At 49.0% G+C, this 27,946-nt stretch overlaps 2 protein-coding genes across 3 annotated transcripts; one reads left to right on the top strand and one right to left on the bottom strand.

Moving 5' to 3' along the window:
- Positions 1 to 15,930: 15,930 nt before the first annotated feature.
- Positions 15,931 to 20,136, bottom strand: LOC136471707 (F-box protein At3g58530-like). Of its 2 annotated transcripts, none has more exons than XM_066469450.1 (12): positions 19,898 to 20,136; positions 18,627 to 18,686; positions 18,372 to 18,455; positions 18,154 to 18,284; positions 18,004 to 18,079; positions 17,294 to 17,364; positions 17,050 to 17,136; positions 16,895 to 16,967; positions 16,755 to 16,822; positions 16,604 to 16,672; positions 16,419 to 16,524; positions 15,931 to 16,252 (listed from the first exon to the last, which is right to left on the bottom strand). In XM_066469450.1, exons 1-12 carry the CDS (start codon positions 20,054 to 20,056, stop codon positions 16,187 to 16,189), a joined length of 1,050 nt encoding a protein of 349 aa, XP_066325547.1. In that variant the 5' UTR covers positions 20,057 to 20,136; the 3' UTR covers positions 15,931 to 16,186. The 2 variants fall into 2 exon arrangements, with proteins under 2 accessions (XP_066325547.1, XP_066325548.1); XM_066469451.1 differs by having other exon boundaries at positions 19,994 to 20,130.
- A 5,353-nt stretch (positions 20,137 to 25,489) lies between these two features.
- On the top strand, positions 25,490 to 25,816 carry LOC136468909 (uncharacterized). Its single transcript, XM_066467310.1, has one exon. It carries the CDS (start codon positions 25,490 to 25,492, stop codon positions 25,814 to 25,816), a length of 327 nt encoding a protein of 108 aa, XP_066323407.1.
- The last annotated feature ends 2,130 nt before the right edge of the window (positions 25,817 to 27,946 follow it).

Genomic DNA, 27,946 nt, shown 5'->3' with positions numbered 1-27,946 from the left:
ATTTATGTGACTAGTGTGAGAAAGAGACAGGGAAATATATTTGGCGCAACACTAACTATCCGACCCAGAGAGGAGATGGGGGTAATGCTTTGTTAAGTAGCTCTCTTGCTCCCAGGTGGCTTCGTCCTCTGAATGGTTTTGCCATTGCACCTTGTAAAACTTTATCACCCTGTTCCTGGTCACTCTCTCCTTCTCATCCAAGATTTTTATAGGATGCTCCACATAAGACAGATCAGGTTGGAGCGGAAGGCCTTCTATTTCCACAGATTCTTCAGGAACTCGTAGGCATTTCTTCAGTTGCGAGACGTGAAATACATTGTGAACTGCCGAGAGAATTTCCGGGAGTTGGAGACGATAAGCAACGGGACCACACTGCTGCAACACCTTGTATGGACCCACATACCGAGGGGCTAACTTGCCATGGACACCAAACCGATGTACCCCTCTCATAGGAGATACCTTGAGATACACAAAATCTCCAGCTGCAAATTCCAAAGGTCTTCTTCGCTTGTCTGCGTAAGCCTTCTGTCGACTCTGAGCTGCCTTCAAGTGTTCACGAATTATATTTACTTTCTCTCGGGCCTCCTTTATGAAATCAGGCCTGAAGTACCCACGGTCTCCTACTTCAACCCAGTTTAGTGGCGTCCTACACTTTTGTCCATATAAAGCTTCAAATGGCGCCATGCGAATACTCTCCTGATAACTGTTATTATAAGAAAATTCTGCCAGCTTTAAACAATGATCCCACTTCTCAGGAAAAGAGATGGTACAAGCCCGCAGCATATCCTCGAGCACCTGGTTCACCCTTTCAGTTTGACCATCAGTCTGTGGGTGGTATGCCGAGCTTCTGAGAAGACGAGTACCCAAACACTCCTGGAGTTTCTCCCAGAAACGAGAGACAAAAACTGACCCTCTATCAGAGATGATGGTGAGAGGAACTCCACGTAGGGTCACAATCCGATCAAAGTATAACTCCGCATACTTCTTTGCATTGTATCTAGTGTCCACCGGAAGGAAGTGGGCAGACTTGGTGAGACGGTCCACAATGACCCAAATAGAATCAAAGCCAGAGGAGGTGCGGGGTAAACCCACAATGAAATCCAGGGAAATATCCTCCCATTTCCAAACAGGAATGGGCAAGGGCTGCAGATATCCAGGAGTACGCATATGATCTGCCTTGATTCTACCACAAGTGTCACACTCTGCAACAAACTGGGTGATATCTTGCTTCATATAAGACCACCAGTACAGTTGACGTAGATCATGGTACATCTTGTTGCTACTAGGGTGGATAGATAGCTTGGAATGATGGGCTTCTTTTAGAATCTTCCTTTTCAGCTCCTCATTAGACGGAACCACCAATCTATTCTTGTATCTCACGACTCCCATCTCATCAATGCTAAAATGAGGTCCACGTCCTTCAGCTAGCAACTTCTTGATGTGAGGAATCTCCTCGGGGTCTTCCTTCTGCTCCCGAATAATTTGCTCCAGCAATTCTGATGTCAATGCAATATGAGCTAGCACCTCTGTGTGGTGAAGTGACAAGGGTATTTCCTCCACCTGATGCGACTTACGACTTAAGGCATCAGCTACCACATTGGCTTTTCCTGGATGGTAGTGGACTTCCAAATTATAGTCCTTGATCAACTCTAACCATCTCCTTTGTCTCATGTTCAACTCAGACTGAGTGAAAATATACTTAAGGCTCTTGTGGTCAGTGAAGATGTGCACTTTGTTGCCCAACAAATAATGCCTCCAAATCTTCAGAGAGTGAACTACAGCAGCAAGCTCTAAATCATGGGTAGGGTAGTTCACCTCGTGCTTCTTCAGTTGGCGCGAAGCATAAGCTATCACACGCCCCTCTTGCATAAGCACACACCCCAAACCCGTCTTCGAGGCATCACAGTAAACATCAAAGGGCCTCTCAATATCAGGTTGAGCCAATACAGGAGCAGTGGTCAGAAAAGTCTTCAGGGACTGAAAAGCTTCTTCACAAGCTAGACTCCAAACAAACTTAGCTTCTTTCTGGAGTAGCTTAGTCATGGGCTGGGCTATCTTGGAGAAATCAGGGATGAAACGTCGATAGTATCCAGCTAGCCCAAGGAACTGACGGATCTGGTGTACAGACCTAGGAGACTTCCAATCCAATACATCTTGCACCTTGCTGGGATCCACAGAAACGCCCTCAGGTGTCAACACATGTCCCAAAAACTACACTCGATCAAGCCAAAACTCGCACTTGCTGAATTTAGCATACAGCTGGTGCTCTCTGAGTCGAGTCAGTATTATCCGGAGGTGACGGGCATGCTCTTCCTCATTCTTGGAATAGATTAAGATGTCATCAATGAAAACTACCACAAACTTATCCAGCTCCAGCATGAAAACTGAGTTCATTAGGTACATGAAGAAAGCCGAGGCATTGGTGAGACCGAAAGACATCACTAGGTACTCATACAACCCATACCTAGTAGAGAAAGCTGTCCTTGGTATATCCTGTGGCCTGATCTTGATCTGATGGTAGCCCGATCGAAGATCTATCTTCGAGAACACCATGGCACCAGCTAACTAATCAAACAAAGTATCTATGCGGGGCAAGGGATACTTGTTCTTAACTGTTACCGCATTGAGAGGGCGGTAATCCACACACATCCGCAGAGTACCATCCTTCTTCTTCACGAAAATTGCAGGGAAACCCCATGGTGAAGAACTTGGGCGGATGAAACCCTTGTCCATCAACTCCTCCAGTTGTTTCTTCATTTCTGCCAGTTCTCTCGGAGCCATGCGGTACGGACGCCTAGAGATAGGAGCAGTACCAGGCTCAAGCTCAATGGAGAATTCTACCTCACGGTCCGGTGGCAATCCAGGAAGATCTTCAGGGAAAACATCTGGGAACTCACATACTACTAGAATGGAGGTAAGATCAGGAACGGCTTCAGCATGGGCAGCAATAGGTAAGACTGGTTCTGAGGGTATGATGAGAGACATCCTATCCTCAGAAGATGGAAGCCGTAACTCTACACTCCTTCTCTTCATATCCAATACTACCCCATACGCCCGCAACCAGTTCATTCCAAGAATAACATCAATGCCTTGCCCAGGCATTATCATGAACTGTAGACGGTAAGTGTGGGTGGCTAATACCAAACTTACTGTATCCGTGCGGGTATTGATGAACATCTGAGAACCCGCAGTACGGATCTTATAGGCATACGGTATAGCCAATAGTGATAAGTTGTGCCGCTCTACAAACCCCATGCTCATAAAGGAATGTGATGCACCAGAATAAAACAACGCCAAAGCTGGATGGGATTCGATGGTGAACATACCAGCCATGACTGTCTCCTGCTGCACAACTTGCTGAGCATCCGTGAAGTGCACCTGACCAGATCTGCTGGGCACCTTCCTCTTGATGAAAGTCCTCTTAATCAGCCTAGAATTTGCAGATGGCTGAGACGGCTGAGCTGTCTGCTGCTGAGGACACTCCCTGGCATAGTGGCCCTCCTTGCCACACTTGAAACAAGCACCAGGCTTGCTCCCGAATCCCTGACGAGGTGGGACCTGCTGTCCCTGAGTCTGCTGGGGCTGCACCTGCTGCTGAGGTGCCTTGTACTGAGTAGCAGAAGTATGTGATGTCTGCTGGGGTGACCGGAACGGAGGCCCGCCGGATGGTTGATAGGGCCCCCGCCTAACAATTTGCACCTTCTGAGTATGAGGGTGGCTGGAGGATCCAGCTGCCACCCTCCTCCGCTTCCAATCCGCCTGAGATGCCCGCTGAAAACCCTCAAGAGCAATGGCGGCGTTCATCAGAGCCCCAAAGGTCTGATAGTTCCCCAGGTACAGTTTCTCCTGAAGAGCAGGAGTGAGACCGCGAAAGAAGCGATCCTTCTTCTTGTCATCCGTGTCCACCTGACTACCAGCATACTGAGCCAAGTGGTTAAACTGGGTCACATACTCCATTACCGTCCTGCTCCCCTGACGCAGCTCCATGAACTCAGTCACCTTCTGGTGGATAACACCAGCAGGTATGAAGAACTCGCGGAAGGCGGTGGAGAACTCCTGCCACATTGCCGGGTGATCCGGCAGCTCCGCGGCCAGGAAAGTCTCCCACCAGGCACCTGCGGACCCCAAAAGCTGCTAGGACGCAAAGTGCACCTTCTGCTCGTTGGCCACTCCGAGCAGCCGAAACTTCTGCTCCAGCGTGCGAAGCCAGTGCTCCGCCTCCAAAGGATCGTCCGACGGCGTGAACGTGGGTGGGTGGGTCTTGAGGAAGTCCTGGTAAGAGGACTGTCCCTCAGGACGGCGAGCACCACCCCCATTCCCACCGTTGCCCCCGGGGCCTCCACGGGCGAGACCCGCGACGGCCTGTGCCATAATCTCCATGGCACGAGCTGTCTCCTGACGAGCAGCCAACAACTCCACCATGACCTTCGCGGCGGACAACGGCGGAGGCAGTGGCGGCGGCGGGAAAGGATGAGGAACCAAAGGTGGAACCTCCCGAGCTCCCTCGTCGTCACGCTCAAAAGCCCGACCACTGTCACCATGGCCCTCGTTGGCCGCTCCCGAACTAGTGCTCCCACGTCCGGACCTCAGATTCATCTATAAGAGAGACAAACCAACCATTAGGACACCTTCCTGATCAGGATCCAGGGATTAAAGAAATGGCAGCACATTTATTAAAGCATTCATTAAGTTAGTTCTACCAATTTACTACTTTCATTATACGTGCAAGGGGATTTCTAGATCAAGTAAGATGCTACTATATGATGCATGCTTCGACCTATACGTTCACTCAAGCCGGAATATAGCGACATTCGTAACATTTTTGGCACATCGCACACTTACTTTCCGTATACTAAGCGATTTCTTACGCCACGTAAGTCAGTGTATCTGCAGAAAACTGATTAGATAAAACCAGTGCCGCTATCCTAGATACACCATATAGCTAGGGCTTATATTTATATAACTTAACTTAATCGCATCCTACTTTTCGCAAAACTTTTGTTGGTCAAACTTTTAGTTTTGTAAAAGAGTGAGGAACTCATGACCATTATTGGCTCTGGTACCAACTGTGGCAGAACCACCCGAAATAGCATACTTACGGAGGTGCTCGTCTTCCACCAGACCCTAAGCACTCCAAAAGCAACTACAACGAGCGGTATCCGTCGGGCACACCCCGAGGGAGAACCCGAAAGATCCACATTTATCCCAAGGATCCAATAATGAAAACGAGTTACAACACAAGTCCATCTCATACATTAGAGTTTCTTAAAAGTACATTATTACAATACCAAATACAGAGTGCGGAATGATAAACAGCGGAATATTAAAAGATAACATCTAGCGATAAGATAACGAGGAGTCCGTCTGAGCCCACCAGATGGATCCTCCACACAAGACACTCCTCAAGCGTCACCTGCAACAGGGGTAAGTAAACCCTGAGTACACAATGTACTCGCAAGACTTATCCGATAGTGGGAATACTTTCCCGACTCCAAGAAATATGCTAGGCTTTATGGTTGCTGGTTCTCTTTTAGCAAAAAGCAATATTAATAGTGAGTCCTTATTGATACATTATTATCATCAGCCGGATTAAGTTTTCATCTAGTCAATCTATATAAGCACCTGTTCTACTTTCAAGCAAGGGTTGAGCAATCGATATTGTTCCTTCTCCTTTTTCACTTCCAGTTCTTACTACGGTGCTAAACCGCAGACAAGCCGTACCGGATAACCCGGCGATTCGCGAATCAATGTACCCAGCTGGGTGCCCCGAAGACACACGCCCCGCTTGTACCCCAGGCACAAGCAGGACTAACCCACCACTCTCCTGTCCCGGGTGTCCAGGTCCCCGTCCAAACTTGGACTCCAAGCCCCCGCCTCTGAATCCCGGACTCAGTGCGGCGCAAGGACCTCCACCACCTCCTCTTCCCATCAGTCGGTCCGGAAAGAGCCGGATCCGCGACAAGAGAGCAGCAAGTCTTCCCTGCGCCCATACCCAAGTATGTGCTCGGGACAATAGTCGGTGACTTGCCTAGAGTCATATGCAACGACCGGTCCTTAATCGACACAGACAGGGAAAAAGTGTAACCGAGCTATGCCCTGTTGGCCGCAGGACACAACCCCTCACACCCACCAGTACCAACATCCACATCCCTGTCCGGTCACCATTTTTCCTTTCCATTATTTCATCATGATATCATAGTGTAATCACCTATTTGCGAGTAACGGCAGGTTACTCACGCTACCGACATCCTGAGCATAGCAGCTACTCGACCTGCACTAGTAGGACTCATGGTGGATATATCTATGCATGTAGTTTCCATAAAATGCCTATAACGTAAATGCATATCATATAAATATATTCAGTGATCATTTAAAAATAGGGGTTATGCACCGGGGCTTGCCTTGGGCAGGTGCCGGGTCAGCAAAGTCAGCACCAACAGGCTCCTGGACTTCCTCCTGTGCGAAGATCTCCTCCTCGTACTCCTCGATCACCTCGTCGTACTCCGGCTCGACGACGGGCACGAAGTCTACCAGCTCGTGATCTACATGCATGAAATGATGATGCAATGCTTAGGAATATAACAACAGCAGCTCTTAAAATAAAAGTACATTGATTTAGCTACTAAGCTATGGATATCAACCACGGTACTAGGCTACCTATTGTCGCCGATAACCATTTCAAAGTATCATTATTGTTATAGCAACTACCGCTATTCTTACCCCTAATGCTAGTTTACGCTCTATACGATAAAGCAAAGGCAATAGCTACTTTATCTAACAACTCGTTCTATGGTTACCACTTTTACAGCAAGTATATAAATACCTAAGGAACCTACTGTAACGATTTCCAAGGCTAAGCTGTTGTCGGTTTACTACAACAACTCCTGCAATTAAAAATCGATATACCTCTAAGCTCTCTACTTTAATCTTATGAGCCTACCATCCTAACAGTTAATGGTGAACTAACTGTACTAACAGGTAGATGGCATTTTTGTGAACCTAACAAACTTGGTTTCACTATTTTTGGACAACCATGCAATTTACTACTAATTATCGAAGTTTAGCTTGAAACTAAATTGAATAATCAGTAACAAATTCACTGGAAATAAGAAAACGAATCCTCATTCGCGGCCCACACGGTCCGACGTAGCCCAGCAGTAGCGCAGCAGCGGGCGCGGCCCAGCGCAATGGCCCAGCAGCGCACGCGGCCCAGCAGCGGCGGACGCGAGCGCGCGGCGCGCGATGCGGCCAGCAAGCGTCAGCGGGCCCAGCGCGGCAGCGAGCAGCGCAGCAGCAGCGGCCGAGCGCGCGCGGCAGCAGCAGCGCGGCCCAGTGGCCAACGCGGCCCAGCGACGCGCGGCGCGTGCGTGCGGTAGCGGTAACGGCAGCGGGCGCGCGCGGCGTGGCCCAGCGGCCAGCGCGGCCCAGCGAGCAAGCGCGCGGTAGCGCGGGCGGGCTGGCAGCGGCAGTGGGCCAGCAGCGGCAGCGGCTGGCAGCGGCAGCGGGCCGAGCGCGCGTGGCAGGCCGGCCCACGGCGGGGGCGCGGCACCAGCGCGAGCAGGCCCAGCGGGCGCACGGCAGCGGCAGCGTGGCCCAGCCAGCGGCCCAGCCAGCGGCAGCAGCCCACAGAGGCGTATTTCAACGTATTACGGCTTTATTTTCCTACATGAAAAGCGGCCACAAACACGTGTGACGTAGGGGTGACGTCATGATGATGTCAGCAAGCTAAGATAAACAGTAACGCACCGCCGGTCGCCTGCTACTCTGCTCGGGCGAGGTTCCGCCGGCCACGAAGAAGACGCAAAACGGCGGTGGAGCTTTGAATGAAGTGGGCAGTGCGATGAGCAGCTGAAGGAGAAGCTAGCAGTGCGGTGAATTGAACTGGTATGCTCTGGTTCAGTGGATGGACGACGGCGCAGTTCACCTCGTTCTTATGGAGCAGCCGGAGCTGTGCTTCCAAAATTGAAGCACAGTGAGGTGCTACAATGGGCAAGGTGGTGTCAATCAAGCTGCTGGCTGTCTCGCGGAGCCACGGACGCGACGAATTTCATTAACGCTCTACGGTCACGTCGAATTGAAAGCAAGAGGTACCGTTGGCCATGGCTTCAGCGGAGACAGAGGCGTTGGCACATCCACGGTCATTAACACAAGGTACGCGTGCACATGACGACGGAAGACAGTGAGACGTGCCCAGGCGACTGTCCGCGCGGTCGACCCACGCGAGTGCAGAGCTGATAAGACTCGTGCGCAGTGTGCTTGCGTGCGGTGGCAGGCAACCAAGGCACAGTGGTGACCATGGTCAGTGATGGCTTGTCCGAAGCAGATGACGTGCACGGGTTTTCTACAAATTACCAAAAGTGGCTTCGTCGACCCATTTATAGCTTACGCGAAATGACTTAAACTTCGAACGGTTTCGCGTCGAATTCCAATTCCGAGCTACCTGTTTCATTGTCGACTACTGAGTTCGTACTACAAATTTTATTAAAGTTCACATACACGATCTACATCATTTTTATTTAATAAAAATCCGTTTAGAATACTGAACAATATAAAGCGACATGAAACTTAACATTTATTTCCCGTTTCGGATAAACGTTTCAAATGTCGTATATTGATTTATACTCCAATTTACACACATATACACAAATACATGATGCTCCTGTGATGTTTTAGCAAAACATTACAATGTAACACCGGGGTGTTACAGACTACCTGGGAACATGCTTTGCTGATTGCAAAGGCCATTGCACTCGACAAATATCATAGATTTGTCGACTGCCACAGGCCAGGCACTCGGCAAAGGTCTCATGTTTGCCGAGTGTCTTGCCGGTGGCACTCGGCATAGTGGCCACCTTTGCCGAGTGTCTGAGTCAACGGCGCTCGGCAAAGCGGCGACCTTTGCCAAGTACTTGACCTTGACACTCAGCAAAGCCGCTGTCATGGTGGCACTCGCCGTCACGGCGACTTTTCTTTGTTGAGTGTCAAATTAGCACTCGGTAAAGGCTTTACCGAGTGCCCGATAAAGTGCACTCGGCAAAGAGATCTTTGCCGATAAACTATTTACCGAGCACGCTTTGCCGAGTGTATATCGGCCTTTACCGAGTGCCTAAGGCACTCGGTAAAGAAGCGGAATCCGGTAGTGCTGGGTGGTCAGCACCCTCGTAGTTATTCACCGGTGCCCCTTTCAGGGACACAGGGTTCGTCTCAGGGCGGGGTGGCATCTTTCCTCCGCTTGATGACCTATAGCATCATGAACAATTACACTCCTACAAGGTAGTTGAGTATATACACTCAAGATAAGTTGGTTTTACTTACGCTTCAGTGGATGTTTTGTGCAAGGAGGTTAGCCTCCTCAAAGTAGCCAGCGCCGCTCCTCAAAATGGTGTATCTTCTTCACCAAGCTCAGGCATCTCGAGAAATTGGCTCTTGATTTGCGTAACAAAGTCAGGGTTTTCAACCCCCCCCCCCCCCCCCCCCCGATGCCGTCCCAGTTGTCTGCTTGGCGGCTGGTTCGGCTACTTCTGTCAAATAAGCACAAAGGGATTGACTAATGTTCAAGAAAACCGAGAAGGAAAAGAACTCTTACCCTGTTGCTGAGAAGTGCTCTCTCACTATTTCTAAACTGCTCTCCGAGGTCTTCTCTGCAGGTGCGTGGTGTCCTCCAACTCCACACTTGGGCTTCGTGCCCGCTTCTTCTCAGCTTCACCAACCTGCCTCCGGCCACGCTGGTTGTCTGTCAGGGTGGCTTTAGAGTCATCCGACTCCGCTTCCTCCCTCGCGTCACCTTGAGCACTAGAGCCCGTGTTCCTAGCCGATGGTGGTGGCGGTAGAGAGGGGAGATCCACAAAGTTACATTCCAAGTGCTGCAGACAGAAATAATGCATCATCAGTTACGATACTCAGCTTCTTCAAGTCAAAAATAGATATTTAATGACACTTACATTTGGTGGTGGGTTCACAGCGGAGTACTCGTCCTTCACCATAGGTAGCTCTTTCAACTGAGCAAACATGTGTTGCAGTCGATCCAGCAACTCGGCATCAGATAGTCCTTCCTTGGTTACATGGCCTGGGTCCTCAGGTCCCGTGTACTCAAACCCATAATTCAGCCTTTGCTATAAGGGTTGCACTTGGTGCCCTAACCAATTGGCAGCTACGCCCTCTCCAGTCAAGCCGCCTTTGTGGCGCACAACAATCTAGGTGATATGAAGACGGATGACCTCAAAATCCTCCATCGTTAGGTTCTCTTGCTCCCAAAAGGGATTCACCCTAGGGGGCTCGGTAGAGTGGGTTTCCATGGATGGCAACGCATTGCCAGAGTAAACCACCTAATGTTCCACTTTTTGTTGGAATCCTTCAGATTATACGTCAGGTACTCTATCTTCCGTCCTATCCTAAACTGGAACCCTGCTCCACCCACTACATCTAGGTTGGTGGCATCCGGGTGGGGTTTTAGCTTGAAGAAATATCGGAACAGACGGATAGAAGAGGGGATTCCAAGGAAATCTTTGCAAAGATGGACAAAAATCGAAAGTTGCAGGATGGAATTGGGGTTCAGATGGTTCATATGAATGTCGTAGTAATGCAGCAATCCACGAAAGAAATCAGAGGCAGGCAACCCTAATCCGCGCTCGACAAAAGAAGTAAATAACACTATCTCTCCCTCTTCGAGTTTGGGGACATGATGGTTACCAGGGGCTCTCCACTCACCGAGATGCTTCTTCGGCAGCAGCCCATCCTCGTGCAGCTTGATCAGCATCTCCTCCTTCATAGTCGACTCCTCCCAAATCTACATCTTCACGATGTACGGATCTGCTCTGCTCAACTGCTTCTTGCCTCCCTTCGACGCGGAAGTAGCGGCAACGGCGGCGGTGGTCTTCTTTGATTTCGCCATCACTCGGAAATTAACAAACTTTTTCACTCGCATTCACTGGCAGTGGCTAGGGTTTATGGAGCGAGCAAGAGCAAGAACACTGGTGGCGGTGGTGTGAGTGAAAGGGGTAAAAACCCTCAGTTACCACAGGGGATTATTTATAGGTACAGTCATAACCCTTCGGCTTCCCCATTACCACAGTGTGGACCCAGCGTTGGTGTCGTTACTGGGCTTTTGCTATGGCCCAACTGGCCCTTTGACTTCTTCGCGCTACAGTCTGAAGACGACACATCGCCGTTACTGGGTTTGTAAACGGCCTAGATGGCCCTTTGACTTCCATGTTATACAGCTTCACACCGTTCACACGGTTCACCGTTCCAAACTGACAGCCACGCGGTTTCACAACATTCACATTATGAAGCATCACAGATCAAAGACAAGTCTGAATTTTTTGGAGAATTTTTCCATTAAAGAGTATAGATATTGGATCCAAGATTTTTCATAAATTACAAGTACAAAACCTACTCGGCTATGGCAGAGTACTCATACTCTAAGTGCTTCTCAGTAGGACTTTATCTACTCGGCATGCTTGGAATCATGGACAGAAGAGTAGTGCATCTGAGTAGATAACAGAAGTGCAGAGTGGTCTAGCCTAGAACCTTGGGTAGTCTATCGGACTAAGAACATTTGTTGGCCAACTACCTTGGGAGCATAGCTGCTGTAGGAGGCGGCCTACTGGCTAGTAGGTAGGATGAGCCCTTGGCATATCTTGCCAACGCCATCTGTACACATTCGGGTCAGAGTATGACCCTTCATGGATAGACGTCGATAGGCACACTCGAAGAACTTACATGGGACTGCTGGATATGCCACTCTACCGGTCATCACAAGGATTCTTCTACTTGCAGCTCTAGGCTACTCTATTGTGCACAACTACGGGTTTAGCCTATGTCTAAACCCTATCACAAGAATTCTTTTAGTTGCTACAACTCTTGCCTATGCAAGCCAAGTATTCCCGAGGGCTAGTCTACTTCGTTAACCACCATATCTACAAGCTTCAAACTCAGAGCTACTTTGCTTCCTCCTTCGATGGGGTTCAATGCTCGCCAGGAGGGTTTTTATAGGTTCCGAGGTGGTTTACATGGACTAAGTTCATGGGGGAGAGAACAGTCAAGTTTCTGACTACAATACAGCCTCACATGCCACACTACAAGGGTACAGTGCGCCCCACTACACCTTTTTAGTGTGCAGCATAGCCTTATCTTAGCACATGTGAGGCAACAGTACACTGGACAACATATTTTTTAGCATATTCGATCGAATATTCTGAGCATCTTTAGGACCAGTGGTAATAGCCTTGCATGTGACTTTGACAAGTCTTACCTGCTTTCTCACAAGCAGACAAGACGGCAAATATTGCTTACACTCACATCCTTGAGTATATTCTTTTACAGATCCTTGTCCCGAGTACAAGTACTCGGACATAAGCTCGGGGGCCGCAGGGTACATATCCTCTATGGATGTTTTTTTCTTTTGGACCCTCTCACTCTTTGTTCTCAAACAACAAGACACTCGAGGGCTACACTCGGTGAGTGCACTTTCCTAGAAAGCGCACACCACTTGAAGACTTAAAGAGCACCTCATGGCTTCACTCATGAAAGCACTCGGACGATGCTTGTTTCTACTCGGCAAGACCTGGAGGAATAAGAAGGCTTCCAAGTTCAACCATGACATGCTCGGGGGCTTGATGGACTAGGGTCCTAGGGGTTCCCCATAGGGGTTACTACTCGGATGGACCCTGGGCTGGCCCACGATATGCTGAAGGACATGAGGCAAGGTGGCGTGATCAACTTAGTCGGTTTACTAAGAAAGCTAGATTCTGTAATAGAACTAGACTCTTCTATTGTAACCGGCTAGGACTAGATACGCACCCTTACCCTCTCCCCTATATAAAGAGAGGTACGGTGCACCCCTTATACCCTAACAACCATACCAATCAATCCAATGCAAAAGGCTACACGTCGACTAGACCTAAAGGCTATTACTCGATTACGAGGACCCGAACCAGTATAAATCGTTCATCTCTTTGCATTTACTGTTGAGTTCTGCATACGCCGAAGCCCTTCAAACATCGTCCCGGGTAACCTCGTGACGAGTTGTCGGTTATCAAACACCGACAGTGGTGTTAGGTCGAAGATTGAAATGGGCTTCATACTTCTGTCCTAGTGTAGCATGTCCACGGCCCACAGACTTTAAGTAGAGATCAACAAGATGACTTGAGGTATGACATTTCTTTGTAGCGTGGCTATAACAACCACACTTTTGACACACAGGTTTGTCATTCCTATGTTTGGAAATGTTCTTACCATTGTTGGAAATACGAGTTTGGGATTTCTTGTAGCGCCTCCGTTGTTTTTTACCTTTCTTGGAATTTCCCTGAGGATGGGTCTTAGAAGGTCCACCATAAAATTTGGGTTTATTCTGAGTGTAGGCATGTACTTCAGGCAATGGAGCAGACCCTATAGGGCGCTGCTGATTATTCCAAACCATAAGTTTAGAATGTTTTTTGTCATCAAGTAAAGTTGTAGACGTTATCAGCACACGTTGCTCTTAGGAACAAGAGAAAGAGAACAACAGCAGTGGAACACATGCCACTGTATCGACCATGGTAAGCACCATGGCAAAGATCAACTTACTATCCCATGTCGTCCGTGGCTTGATCTTCGCCGTTCGCCGCGTCGGTGGAGTTCATCGTGGCCCGATCCACCACCACGACCACCATGGACAGCGCCGCAACATCTTCAAGCGCCTTGGGCCTCGTGTTCGCCACAACGCTAGCAATGGCCTCCGTGTAGATGCTGTTCCTCGCCGCCAATGGAGTCTGATTTGTCATGGCCGCCATGCTTCTCCGTGCAACCTCCATCTACAGAGCTAGCCATCGTCACCTTGCCTTGGCGTGGACGGTGTCGGCCCAAGCAACGCCGAACCACCAGCGGTTGAAGCCCCGGCGCCACCAGTCGTTGAAGCCCTGGTGCTACCCGTCGATGAAGTGATTGCCAAGCTCGTCATTGTACCCACGTACGTCCCATGGAGCCGATGTCGCCAGCACCGGCACCGCCTCGCTACTGGTGTGACTTCTGCAAGAAGTACACGTTGATGCCGCACATGCTGGAGTACAACTACTCACTGCCATCGCCCATGCTGGTCCCTGAGACTCAAGTGGCTGCTGGCAGAAGCATCCCCGGTGATGCCCTCGATCCCTGGTACTTCAACACTGTCGCCGCGCCGATGCTCTAGCAAGTGAAGACCGAGGACAAGGACGAGGAGATGGTGGTTGCCCCTAGCATCGGCAACCTCTTCAATCCCGGCGGCACACTCGCAGCCAGGTCTGATGTCCCGTCGTACACCTTCCTCGACGTGGCTGGCCCTTCAATGTCTCCTCCGGCAGCGGCGCTGCCCCTTCCTCGGAGTATCTTTGGCGCGCGCAACGGCACGGCGACGACCCTAGCACCGGCGACTGCTTCTCCGGACGCGACACGAGCAGAGGACAACGCCCGCATGAAGGCGATGGCCCTCCCGGGTCCTCCTTTGGCTGCAACCCTGACCGAGGGCACCGCCACCACGCCCCAAACGCTCCGACGCCTCCTTGGCCGTAGGGTGGCGGCGGTCAATCGGCGCCCCAGCATCCTCGTAGGCTCCTAGAATCCGGCGGCCCTCGGCCTCCCGTCCGTGGAGGTGCTCAACATGGCAGTCAGCGGCAGCGGCTTCTACTCCCCCAACGAGGGGGAGTCCTCGACTTGAAGACGGCGAGCAGCGGCGGCGACCTTAGGAGGTAGGAACGGTTAGGGTTGAGAAACACTAACTGCCATCCACTGCCTCTTATAAGCCCACGCTCGCACATGGGCCGGCCCAATGGCCTGCGCCCTGCCTTCCCCCTCCCGTCTCCCACTATGCGAGCCAGCATGCGCCGTCCTGGGCCCTATTCAACATGATTTTTGAGTTTGTTGGCCCAGGCGGCTATTTCTCTGTTTTATTTATTTTTCAGCATTAATTTGTAAATGACTTTGTTAGTCTCTTATAATTATGTGCTGTAAAATTAAGTACTCTTATGTTTAGTCGCTGACTTTAAATATAGTTGTACTTGTGATATTTTATCATTGTAAAATATCCATTTGTGATATTGTTCAAAGCATTTGTCCCTGTATGTATGACAAATCCAATAAGCAATATTCTTGCAAATTATTTATTCATTTATCTTTTTTGCAATCAATCATTTTATTTAAGCCCTTTTACGCTTTTCAACTTTAAAGCACTACGCGCTTAAATAATGGATGCGACATTTTATGTGTATTTTTCTCATCAATTGAATAACGTGCATGTTCTCTGTTTGTTTGTTGGCCATACACAAGGTAGCACCATTGTTGCTATTGTGGGATCTACACTAAGTCCACAACTTAGTGACTATCCTCATCGTGTTGGTAACGTGAAATGTAAATTGAACAAATGATTGAGAGAATTGTCTTTTCATTGATCAATAAAGGGGATTATATACATTTGAGGGGTGTCTCCAAGAGACAACCGTTCACCAAAAAACAGGCCCCTTGGTGATGAGATTAACTGCTATGCTAATCCTAATCCTAACCGTCCTTACAGACGGGATGAGATCACCGTGAAGAGGCGTCTGTTGAGAACAGACGTCATTTCGTAACAGCTGCCATAAGCAGGGCGCGGGTGGCATAGGTCCTCAGCCTCGGCCGTCGTGAGCAGAGTGCAGGCGAGCGGCGCTGTGCCTGCTAGAGGGGCTCCCTGCCTGGGAGAGCGGAGGAGGTCCGCCAACGGATCCGTGCTCGGGCGGGAGGGAGAAATAACCCCTTGACAGAAATTTGGAATGAGGCCTCGGGGAAGTATTTAAGGGCTCTCTAAAATTTGAGGGCCCTAATAAGGGCTAAGCCCTTTTTTTTTGACTCGAGCCCTCAAATTTAGTTGAGGGCTCAAGCAGGGCCTGCGGTGATGCTCAAACATCTGGATGTTATAGAGAATAGAGAATGATGAATGCAGGCTGTTGAAAGAACAAGCTCTGATTTTAAGGTACCAGAGATGCTTCAGATTGCCAACTCAGGTCGGTTAGTCGCTTCCATAGATTGGGATGCTGTAGAACTTCTCTTGCTCTTAATAAAATACATACATACATACATACATACATAGTCGTATAAAAAAAAGATGAACACAGGAACTTGACGTCAAAACACACACCGGAACACCTCCCTTCCCCTTCCTAGATGTAGAATGCAAAGCCGTCGAGAACCATGGTGGCTGCTAGCTGTGCACTTTGAAGCAACTCAGTGATGGGAACAGCTTCAGCAGGTCATCCCGGCTCCTCCTCTGTCAAACATGTCCAAGTAAAAAAAAATAACATAAAAAAAATCTTCAGAACTAAAACTTCAGATACACACATCATCAAATAGCATCATGGGAAGCAAAGGGTTGTGACTTGCGAATTGCAATCAATGGTCAAATTTGTAGTTACAGTGACTTCGGAAATCCTCACCTTAATACCTATGCAGCCATTTACGTCGAGTGTTGTGAGGCTGGACGAGCAAGATTTTGACAAAGCCTCGAGGCATGCATCAGTCACCCCAACTATTCCAAACAAACTACATGGATGCAAAAACAGAGCATGCATTTAAACACGATGAATGCCCTATCTTCTTAAGGACAATACTACCATGTTACCTTAACAGTTCGAGGGACCGACAACCTTGCGCAATAGCTACAATGCCAGCATCAGTAACACGTACACACCTGTCAGATAGTGATTGCAGAGTTTGATACACAGAATCTTATTTGACTGAGGGAAAAAAGGAGAAGTTTGCTCTTCATGTACCAAGTCAAATTGAGGTATGTTAGACATCCGCATCTTGATATGCATGCAAGACCATCGTCCGTTAGATTCTAGAAATCCCGTATCAGTAGATTATGAAAAAAAATGGCTTGATAGTTCAAAGTAAATAAGATAACAGTTACCTGAGCACCACATAGGTCTAGAAATGTAAGATTACTTAATGATCCTATCTCCTTATAAACCCTGTCAGTAAAACTGCATGAAAATGAGGTAAGTTGTTAGATACCCTACTCACGGCTAGACACATCTGCTATTATATTATTTTTCTCAAATTTACCTCGAAAGGGCATAAAGGTTTAGGCTTTCAAGTGAAGAACATTTCAGAAGAACTTGTTTAAGTCCATCATCTGTCAACTTAACACACCTGGACAATTGAGCACACAGGAACATTTAGGTATCACATTCTGCTTCTACCCAAACACGCAAAATTTGTGAGAACAAAAAGATGGGTAAGCACTAAGACACATGTTAAGAATTATTACTTGTTTTGTGATGGATGTATTCCAGAAATCTAACCATACCTGGTTATGTTCAATTTCTTTAGTTCTTGGTAATTATTAGCAATCAGCTGCATTCCTTTATCTGAGATATTCTGCAATTGCAACAACCAACTTATAACTTGAATCACTGTTATAGCAGATATATGAATGTGCAATATATATGATTGATGGAGCAAAAAGACAAGGAAAAATTGGTAATGAGAGATTGACATGAAAACTAAATATTGAAGTCTACAATTAATATTCCATTATAACCATGTTGTGCTCTACTTTTACATGAGAACTTCAATGTAGCAAGACTGTATTGCGTATTCTTTCTCTGTACCATGATTCTTCTTCAGCACAATGTTCAAGAAAGATTGTATGGTTCCAAATATAGCCCACAACCAAACAAGGATAATCTTCTCGTCCAGTTGAACCAAGTAAAACAAAATCCTTATTGCATACTTTGTAAGGTAAGTAGTGAATGAAGGTACATATATATGTAAGTACATCATATATGTAAGTACATCAGTACATGCCTCAAACTTAACATTCATGATACCAATTATTAAACAAGAGAAGAAAATGATCGTAGGCACAATGTTCTTTGGAGATAGACATTGCAAATGATCATCATATACATTTAAAATAAACTTCTAGAATAGTATGTCCACAATTGCTTGCTTCAATATTCAAGAAAAGAACATGGGAAACAACAAAATGCTATAGAATAAAAAAACGCATGCTACCTTACAACCGCTCAAGTTGAGGTCCACTATCTGCTTGCAGTTCTTTGTAATGTGCCCAATGCTTGAGTCTGTCAGTCTAAGGCAGCAAAATGTTCAACAATGAGAAACAAATTCATATTCACCAAAGTAAACATTCAGTAAGAAATATACCCTACAATCCAATAGATAGCAAGGCGCTGAAGATTAGGACAAAGACTGGTAACAGCTTCAATTCCTTTATCAGAGATCTTCTGACATGCATTTAGGTTCAGTAATTCCAAATTTTCCAGTGAGATGCCACTCTGTAATCATTGCATAATTAATGAACATTAGAGTTGGAACATCATATTTAGATTTATTTAAAAGTACAAAATGGGAGCAAAGCTTGCCATTTCTTTTAGATGAACAAAATGTCGGTCCTCAATATCTTGAGCAAATTCAAGGTTTAGTACTTTGAGATGACGATACCTTGCCTAAATAAGAATGGAACAATATGTCATAAAAAGTACTCAAAACAGGACAAAAATGTGAAAGCATAACATGTGTAAGACAAAACATAGCGACAGGCCTCTGCCCCCCAAAAAATATACATAGTATTATCAACTAGCATAGCACGGACTATTGAACAGAAGAATTACGGTTACCAGTGAAAGTGCTGAAATAAGTCGGTCTCCAGCATTCTTCATCTCACGTAGATCAAGTACCTGTATTTAACAGTGAAGACTGAAGAGTAATCGATAATATAATAAAAATCAATATTAGGACACTAGTAAATGCATACAGAGCACAAATCAATATTAGGCAGCAAGCATCACATTAAAAGTGGTCGTACTAATGCATCAAGTCAGTTGGATGATGAGCAAGTAGCATTGAATTAGCAGCTACTTGTGTTATTTCAAAGTACTGAACCTGGTTAGAGGTTAGTGTGAACTCCACAAGTTGAATTCTGACTCCAGCAGGCCAAAAAAAACATGAAGTCCCCGTGGCTGCTGAATTATAACATAACATAATAACAAGAGTTCCAGCTTAAAAACTAATTAGGCCAAGATATTAGAGCCCAATATCACAAACTAATGCATGCAACATAACAGGAAAATTGCCTGCCATCACCATTGTTCGGCGGAAACGTGAGCAACTATACTCGCATCATACAGCAATCAGACAAACTACAACTATGTGTTTGAGAGAAAAAAAAACTACAACAGCAGGTGGTGACAAAACACACAACATCGCCCAGTTCCACACCCCCAAAGAGGATGGCAATCTGTTGGACGATTTAGAAAACAAGAAACAGAGCATGCTTTGAAAATAAACTGATGAAGCATCCCTCTGAGATCATTTGTCATGCTTGCCACTAATCCGCTGTTGGACAGGTTTGTATCCTGAAGAAGTACGCAAGCTGATGATTAAAGGTGTGGAAATGATGTTGGCAGGGCATTGCTACGAGGCTATTGATGGAGAAGTCAAGCAAGTCAGGTAATGCAGTTGGGTGCTTTGTTGCTCAGGTGCGGCGGTCGGTTAAGCAAACTTTTCTCTCTTGTTGCAGGCTTTCTTCTTGTGTAGCTAGTTTTCTGAGGCAGATTTCTGATCAGGGATAGTCTGTATGGTTTGCTTCTGTTTTATGTCTCTAATAAACCTAAGGCTCCGTTCGCTTCGCTGAAAAAAAAGCCAATATACTGCCGGCTGATTTGTTGGGAGGGAAAAACACGGTTCTGTTTGAAAAAATAAGCTGAAAAAGACGAATTATAAAGGAACAGGGCCTAAATGTTTCTGAATTTCCGTTTTTTTCTTAATGGAAATGAGGTTGGCCTAACTTCGGCCAAAGCTAAGTGGAGCGAGGGCTTAAACATTCAGAGCAACGATTCCAATCTAAACAAGCTAAACCGGAAGTTAGGGATTGTCAGGCAATGCGCACCTCCCAGAGCCTGGAGTTGGCGACTAGGGCACGGTAGCACCAGGGGCTCACCGCGAGCAGTGCGCATGCGTCCCGCTGCGGAAGGCGTGGACTCACCAGTTCCATCACCCGTGGCTCCGTCTCCCGGTACCATGCCTCGTCCGCCGCCGGCGCCGCCATCTCGGAGTCGGGAGGGGAACCTCGCTCTCGTTGGGAAGCCGTGGGAAATTTTTGTTTCGCCCCTGAGGCCCTGACAAGGATGTCCCACGAAAGCCTGTTTAGGCCCAAATCCAACCATTCACTGTATTTTTGGTCTCAGCACGTAAGCCACCGATATTATTTCTCACTAACTATACACATTATATCTCCCGCTAATGCCATATCAGCCTATTAACTTTCAACCTATAATGCAAGTATCCACGTCACCTTCACTGAACACAGTTACTATTTTCAATATATAAGAAATATACAAGTCATGTATATATTATTATTTGTTTTGCCATTCTTCACCTTAAGAATTGATCCTAATCCTTTTAGTTTTTTATTGGATTCTTTTATTGTCATGTTCAATTTTAAAAAGGGGAAGCAGGACGCTCCATGAAGGGCACGGCTGAACGAGCTCAACAATACTCAATTTCGTTCGATCTTTTTACAAGAGACTTGGGATCTTCTCCTTCTCTCGTCCGTTTGTAACCCCTACTACAAACTAGTGACGGTAACACGAACAGCAGCAGACTGGACGTAGGGACATTCCGCCCAAACCAATATAAATCCTTGTGTCCTCCTAGCACACTATCTGGGTCAGACACGCAGATACAAATTTACTAGCCGGTGGTTCGAAACACCGACAGTTGGCACGCCAGGTAGGGGCTTTTTGCACGTCTCGACGTCCACATCAGGCCTTGTATGGCTAGTCACGACGTCAGCTGGGTCCTGGGCGCGCACGTGCACTTCGGGAGGCTAGACTTCATTGTTACGACGGAGGGAGAGTTGACGCAGGCTCCTGCCGTCGTCCAGCCTCTCCACTCCGCCGGCCTCGACGCGATCGTCGAGGCGCTTGAGGAGCTGCAGCTACACGTGTCGGAGGCCCGTGTCCCCGGGAGCGACCGGCTCCTCAGCTTCGACTACGGGAGACTGGAGCGCCAACTCGACGTCTTCCTAGGACCCCGACCGCCCCGAGAGGAGCTACGCTGCCCTACTTTCTCCTTCGCCAATGCCATGATGCAACTCGCCGGAGGGGAACCGCTCTCCCCGAAACACCTCACTTGGGACGCCCCGACAACGTTCCTGTTCGGTCTGCGCAATGCTACGGGGACTGTTGGCCACCTCGTGGCGCAGCGCATGCACCCATCCCCAACGAACAACGAGTTCGTAGGGATGACCGAATACGTCGTGGAATCTTTCCACGACCTTCTCGCTGGAGATTCAGAGTCGCTCTCTGACTCTGACTCTAGCAAGGGGAGTCATCACCCCTCACGAGAATATTTTACGGCAGGTACCCCTAAGGGACGCGTCGAAAGTGTCCATGAGGGAGGCTACCCCACCAAATGACCTCGGCGATGAGGTCGAGGAGGATGCAGGGGCCCTTCCTCGCATGTGAGTGGAACAGCTAAGGGCGCGGCACCAGGAGCTCGAGGATGCACGACTCCAACTCGAGCAGGAGCGCGTAGAGCTCGAGCGCTGCGGAGACGGTGGGCGTGCACGTGCCATGGCCCGTGACGTGAACTAGAGGATCATCGAAGATGATAGAGCCCTCCCACACTTATCCTGGGCCAGCCAGAACATCGTTGCTGAGGCGGCCTTGCTCTGAGGGCTCCCGAAGCCCACAACACCCGAGGATCATTGGGCCCATCGTGAGATCCGCATGCTGCTCGAGCGCGTGGCGATGCAGCAGGCGGAGAGCTCGCTGTCTCGGCAACATGAGCTCGATACCAGTCACCGCGCGCCCTTGGGATGACATGTTAGGGACGTGTTTGTCCACCAGACGTCGTGGCCCCGGTGCATGAGAGTCTCGGTCTCCACTGTGACACACATAACACCCTAGATGCCTGTAAGCGTGGATGAAGTGATGAGAGAGAGGAAGCCAACCGTGGATACCATCCTCATCGTGGTAGATGCTACGACAGCGGCGAGGACCGAAGCCTGAGCCCTGACCTGCCGGGACCTCAGGCCTTCGGCCGACACATCCTCGATACCACCTTCCCACCGTGGTACCGACCACCGACCACCGACCAACATCCCAAATACTATGGGGAAATGAACCCCAGACTGTGCCTCGAGAATTATCGGCTTGCTTGCCAAGTCAGTGGAGCAAATAGTGACAGTTTCATTATCCGCAATCTCCCATTGTTTCTGGCCAATTTGGCACGAACATGGTTGGAGCACCTTCCGCCCAACCGGATTCAAAGTTGGGTGGACCTAAAGGAGATTTTCGTGGAAAACTTCTAGGGCACCTACACATGTCCTATGAACCCGTGGGATCTCAAAAACTATCGACAGAAGTCTAGGAAAACTCTTCGTGAGTACATCCGGTGCTTCTCCCGGCAGTGCAACGAGCTGCCCAGCGTTGCCGACGCCGACGTTATAGGAGCCTTCCTATCTAGGACCACTTGCAAATCCCTGGTTCACAAGCTAGGATGCAAGGGACCGTGAACCATCAAGGAGCTCCTCGACATTGCCACTAGCCATGCCTCGGGCGAGGAGGCGGTCGAAGCAATTTTTTACCGTCCTAAGGGCAAAGCAAAGCAGAATGAGGACGCTGGCGAAGGCACCTCCAACTGACCCAACAAGAAGAAGAACAAGCAGCGACGCGAGGGCTCGCTCGTGGCCGCCGCCAACCGTAAGGGGGTCAGAAGCCCACCAAGGGTATCCTAGACCACTTCGAGAAGCTGCTCGAAGGGCCATGTCTGAACCATGCCTTTCCCGTCAAGCACCTATACAAAGATTGTGCCCTCATGAAGCAGTTCCTGTTCAGTGGCTCCAATAAGGGGGAGCATAGGAAGGAGCCTAAGCTGGCGGCAGATGACGCCAAGGGGAAGGATGGTAGCTTTTCGATGCTAGATGGCTGCCTCATGATCTTTGGGGGGTCGACGGCCTATGACTCTAAGCGTCGCCAAAAGCTTGCGCGCCTCGAGGTCTATGCGGCCGAGCCGACCATGCCTTCCTTCCTCCGATGGTCGGAGTCCGCCATCACCTTTGATCGGACTGACCACCCAGAAAGCTCCCACAGCCGGGAAGATACCCGCTCACGGTTGACCCGATCATCGGTAAGAAGCAACTCACCATGGTGCTGATGGATGGAGACAGTGACCTCAACATCATGTACGCTGAGACGCTCGATGCCATGGGCATCGACCGATCGCGTATCTGGCTAACCGGGGTACCTTTCCACAGCATCATGCCTAGAAAGCAGGCCGTGCTGCTCAAGTAGATCGATCTGCCCATCACCTTTGAGAATCCGACTAATTATAGGACGAAGGCCCTTACCTTCAAGGTGGTCGGGTTCCACGGGACCTACCACGCCATCCTAGGATGTCCATGCTATACGAAGTTCATGGCCATCCCCAACTACACCTATCTCAAGTTGAAGATGTTGGGTCCGTGCGGGGTCATCATCGTTGGCACCTCCTTCCAGCGCGCCTACGAGTGCGAGGTCGAGTGCTATGAACATGCCGCGGTGATTGTCGCCTCCAAAGAGCTCACGGCCATTAGGGAGGAGATTGTCGAAGAAGCACCTGACCCAAGTGGTCAGCCAGGTCTTTTGATCCCATGGAGGGCACTAAGGAGGTCCTCATAGACCCTAGCAGGTCTAAGGGCAAAGTGGTGCGTATAGACACCACACTTTCCTCCAAATAGGAAAGCGCGCTCATCGACTTCCTCCATGCCAATAGAGACATCTTTGTATGGAGACCATCGAACATACCAGGCATTCCGAGAGAAGTCGTCGAGCACGCCTTGAAGATCAGGCCAGGCTCTAAGCCAGTTAAGCAGTGGCTGCGTCGCTTCGACGAGGAGAAGCATAGGGCCATCGGCGAGGAAATTATGAAGCTTTTGGCGGTCGGATTCATCAAGGAAGTGTATCACCCTGAGTGGTTAGCCAATCCCGTTCTTGTAAGAAAAAAGAGTGGGAAATGGAAAATATGTGTTGATTACATGAGTCTCAACAAAGCGTGTCCAAAGGATCTGTTTCCTTTGCCGCACATAGACTAAGTAGTCGACTCGACTGTAGGGTGCGAAACCCTTTGCTTCCTTGATGCGTACTTTGGATACCATCAAATCACGATGAAAGAGTCCGACCAGCTCACGACGTCTTTTATCACCCTGTTCGGATCGTTCTGCTACGTCACTATGTTGTTCAGTCTGAAAAACGTGGGAGCTACGTATCAGCGTTGCATGCTCAAGTATTTTAGGGACCTCATTGGGCGAACCATTGAGGCCTACATAGACGACATCGTGGTCAAGTCCAAACGGGCTGACCAGCTCGTAGCCGACCTAGAGCAGACCTTCATGAAACTCCGAGCAAATGGCATCAAACTCAACCCCAAGAAGTGCATTTTCAGGGTCCGAGGAGTATGCTGCTGGGTTTTATCATCTCCGAACATGGCATCGAAGCCAACCCGGAGAAGATCTCGGCCATCACGAGGATGGGCCCGATTCAGAACATAAAGGGGGTATAATGAGTTATAGGGTGCCTCGCCGTGCTTAGCCGTTCTATCTCACGCCTCAGCGAATGAGGTCTCCCCCTCTATCAGCCTAGGAGGCACTTAACAAGGTCAAGTAGCTCCTGACGAAGGCCCCAATCCTGGTCCCCCCGACCAAGGGGAACCGCTCCTGCTCTACATTGTGGCCACCACGCAAGTGGTCGGCACCACCCTAGTGGTAGAGCTGGAAGAGGAGGGACATGCCCTCAAAGTACAACGTCTCGTGTACTTTGTTAGCAAGGTCTTGTCTGATTCCAAGACTCGCTACCCCCAAATCCAAAAACTCTTGTACGCCGTCCTTATCACCAAGAGAAAGTTACGTCATTACTTTGAGTCACATCCAATGACTGTCATGACGTCCTTTCCCCTCGGTGATGTTGTCCAAAACCGAGATGCCATAGGAAGGATTGTGAAGTAGGCACTCGAGTTGATGGGTCAGGGTATTTCGTATGCCCCTGAAACAGCCATCAAGTCTCAAGTCCTGGCTGACTTCGTGGCAGAATGGACCGAGATCCAAATGTTGCCAACGACTATCGACCAGGAGTACTGGATGATGTACTTCGATGGGTCGTTGATGAAGAAGGGGGCAGCGTGGGGTTGGTCTTCATTTCACCCCTCAGAGTGCGCATGAAGTACATGGACCGCATCCACTTCCCTACCTCCAACAATGTGGCCGAATATGAGGCACTCATTAACGGCCTACGCATCGCTATTGAGCTAGGCATCCAACGGCTCGATGTCTAGGGTGACTCCCAGCTGGTCATCGACCTGGTCATGAAGGAGTCAAGCAGCCACAACATCAAGATGGCTGCGTATTGTCGAGAGGTCCACTAGCTGGAGGACAAGTTCGATGGTCTTAAGCTCAATAACATCCCAAAGGTGGCTCAATGAGGCAGCCGACGAGGTGGCAAATATGGCGTCCGACCAAGAGCCGGTGCCGACGGGCATTTTCGCCAGCAACCAGTACAAGCCCTCAGTCCGCTATGAGGAGCCAGAACAAACTGGTGATATGCCATTGACCCCGGGCTCGGGGGCTGACCAACCCTCATCTCCCCTTGACCTCGAGGTCATGAAGCTTGACACAGACCCAGTGGTAGAGCTCGACCCTCTTGCTGACTGGAGGACGCCTTACCTCGATTACCTCCTCCGTGAGGTGCTACTGACAAACAAAATGGAGGCTCAGTGGCTCGGGCATCGCGCTAAGTCCTTCATCATTATTGAGGGTGAGCTCTACAAATGAAGCCACACTAGGATCCTACAGCGCTGCATCCCCATCGAACAAGGGAAGCAGCTGCTGAGAGATATCCACGGTGGGGTCTACGAGCACCATGCCACACCTAGGACCTTGGTTGGAAATGCATTCCGATAGGGCTTCTACTGGACGACCGCAGTAGCCAACACTGAACGGATTGTGCGCACCTACGAAGGGTGTCAATACTATGCTCGATAGACCCACCTGCCAGCCCACCACTCTAAACGATCCCCATCACATGGCCATTCGTGGTCTGGGGGCTCGATATGGTCAGACCTCTCAAGAGCGTTCGGGGGCTATACGCACTTGCTTGTTGCCATAGATAAGTTTATAAAGTGGATAGAGACTCTCCATGATCAAGTCCGAGCAAGCAATGTTGTTCTTCCTTAATATTGTCCATCGCTTTGGAGTCCCAAACTCCATTATCATGGACAATGACACACAGTTCACTGGGAAAAAGTTTCTCTGATTCTGTGATGAATACCACATCCACGTCGATTAGGCCGCCGTGGTGCACCCCCACATGAACGGGCAGGTTGAGCGCGTGAACGACATGGTCCTACAAGGCCTAAAGCCTAGGATCTTCAACCAGTTGAACAAGTTTGGCGGACGATGGGTCATGGAGCTCCCTATGGTGCTCTAGAGCCTAAGGATGACCCCTAGCCGGGCCACCAGCTACACACCCTTCTTCATGGTCTACAGTTCTAAGGCTATCCTCCCAACCGACCTCGACTATGGAGCACCAAGGGTCAGAGCGTACAACGAGTAGGGAGTCGAGGCGTCCCTCGAGGATGCCATGGATCAGCTCAACGAGGCGCGTGACGTTGCCCTCCTCTGCTCGGCTAAGTACCAGCAGGCATTGCACTAGTACCACAACCGTCGGGTGCGGGGTTAGGCCTTCAACGTCGTTGACTTGGTACTCCGCCTCATCCAGAGCAACAAAAACCATCACAAGCTCTCTCCACCATGGGACGGACCATACGTCGTTGCAGAAGTGCTCTGACCCGGCACCTACAAGCTCAAGATCATCGATGGCAAGGTCTTCATCAACACATGGAACATCGAGCAGCTACATCATTTTTACCCTTAGCATATGCATGTACCCATGAAAACTAAGAACGGTGTTTCTAAAATATAAAAATGTTTTCTTTTTTGCTATCTCGTCCTCGATCCTTAGTGACACCCGACCCCAGCAACGGCATGGGGTCGGACCTCACTCAGGGGCTGATAAGAGCATACCTATTCAGAAACAATCGTTGTGCCTGACCCCTTCTTACGCTAAGATCTAAAAACAAGAGCTGTGGAAACGAACACTGAGTAAAGTTGGTCGGACTGTAAGGAACCTATGTCCCAGCGGCTACGACATTCTTGCTCACCAGCGTGATTAGGGTTCTTTTGCCCATGCCTTAAGCTTTGTAGCCTTAACAATAGAAAAAGGGTCAGAATGCAGTAACCTTTTTATAACACAAAAGAACTAAAACTTGTTCATTTATTACAAGACCACCACTTCATTTATCTAACTAACTAATTTTTTTGGAGGGGATGATCTCTTCCTCTATCTTGGCAGATAAGTCTTGTGCCAGAGGGGCCACCTTCTTCTCGATGTCCTCCAGCTCAACGTTGGAGTAGCCGGGCGCGAAGCCTTGGCTCATCGTTGCTAGATCGATGTTCTCACAGTGAGAGCGAGCGATCACAAATGACCGATTGATTCCAAAGCGGAGCACGCCCCTCGCAATGTCATGCGCCCAATCTATGATCTAGATAGCGTGAACCACGAATGAACTCGTCTTCTATGCTGGGGCCAGCTCAAGGTCGCTGTAGACCAGCTGGACGGCAGCACATAGGGCATCGTTCTCTTTGCTCTCCTTTAGTAGGGTGGCCTTCACCACACCAAGCTCCTTCTCTAGGCTACGGCTCTTCGCCACCTCCACTGTGAGCCTACCATCAAGTCCTGTCCAAGTCACATGACAACCACGTTAAAGGACTCACCATGGATTCTAGGGAAAAAAGGCAACATGGCAAACTAGAGGATTACTGTCCATGTCCGCCTAGAGCTTGCGTGCCTTGTCACGCCACCGAGTCACCTCAGCCTCCAAGTTCTAGATCTGCTACTAGTGC

This window comes from Miscanthus floridulus, chromosome 8 (genome assembly GCF_019320115.1).
Source record: "Miscanthus floridulus cultivar M001 chromosome 8, ASM1932011v1, whole genome shotgun sequence".
Taxonomy (NCBI): Eukaryota; Viridiplantae; Streptophyta; class Magnoliopsida; order Poales; family Poaceae; genus Miscanthus; species Miscanthus floridulus.
Note: the sequence above shows the minus strand (reverse complement) of the source record. Positions and strands in the feature narration are given on the sequence as shown.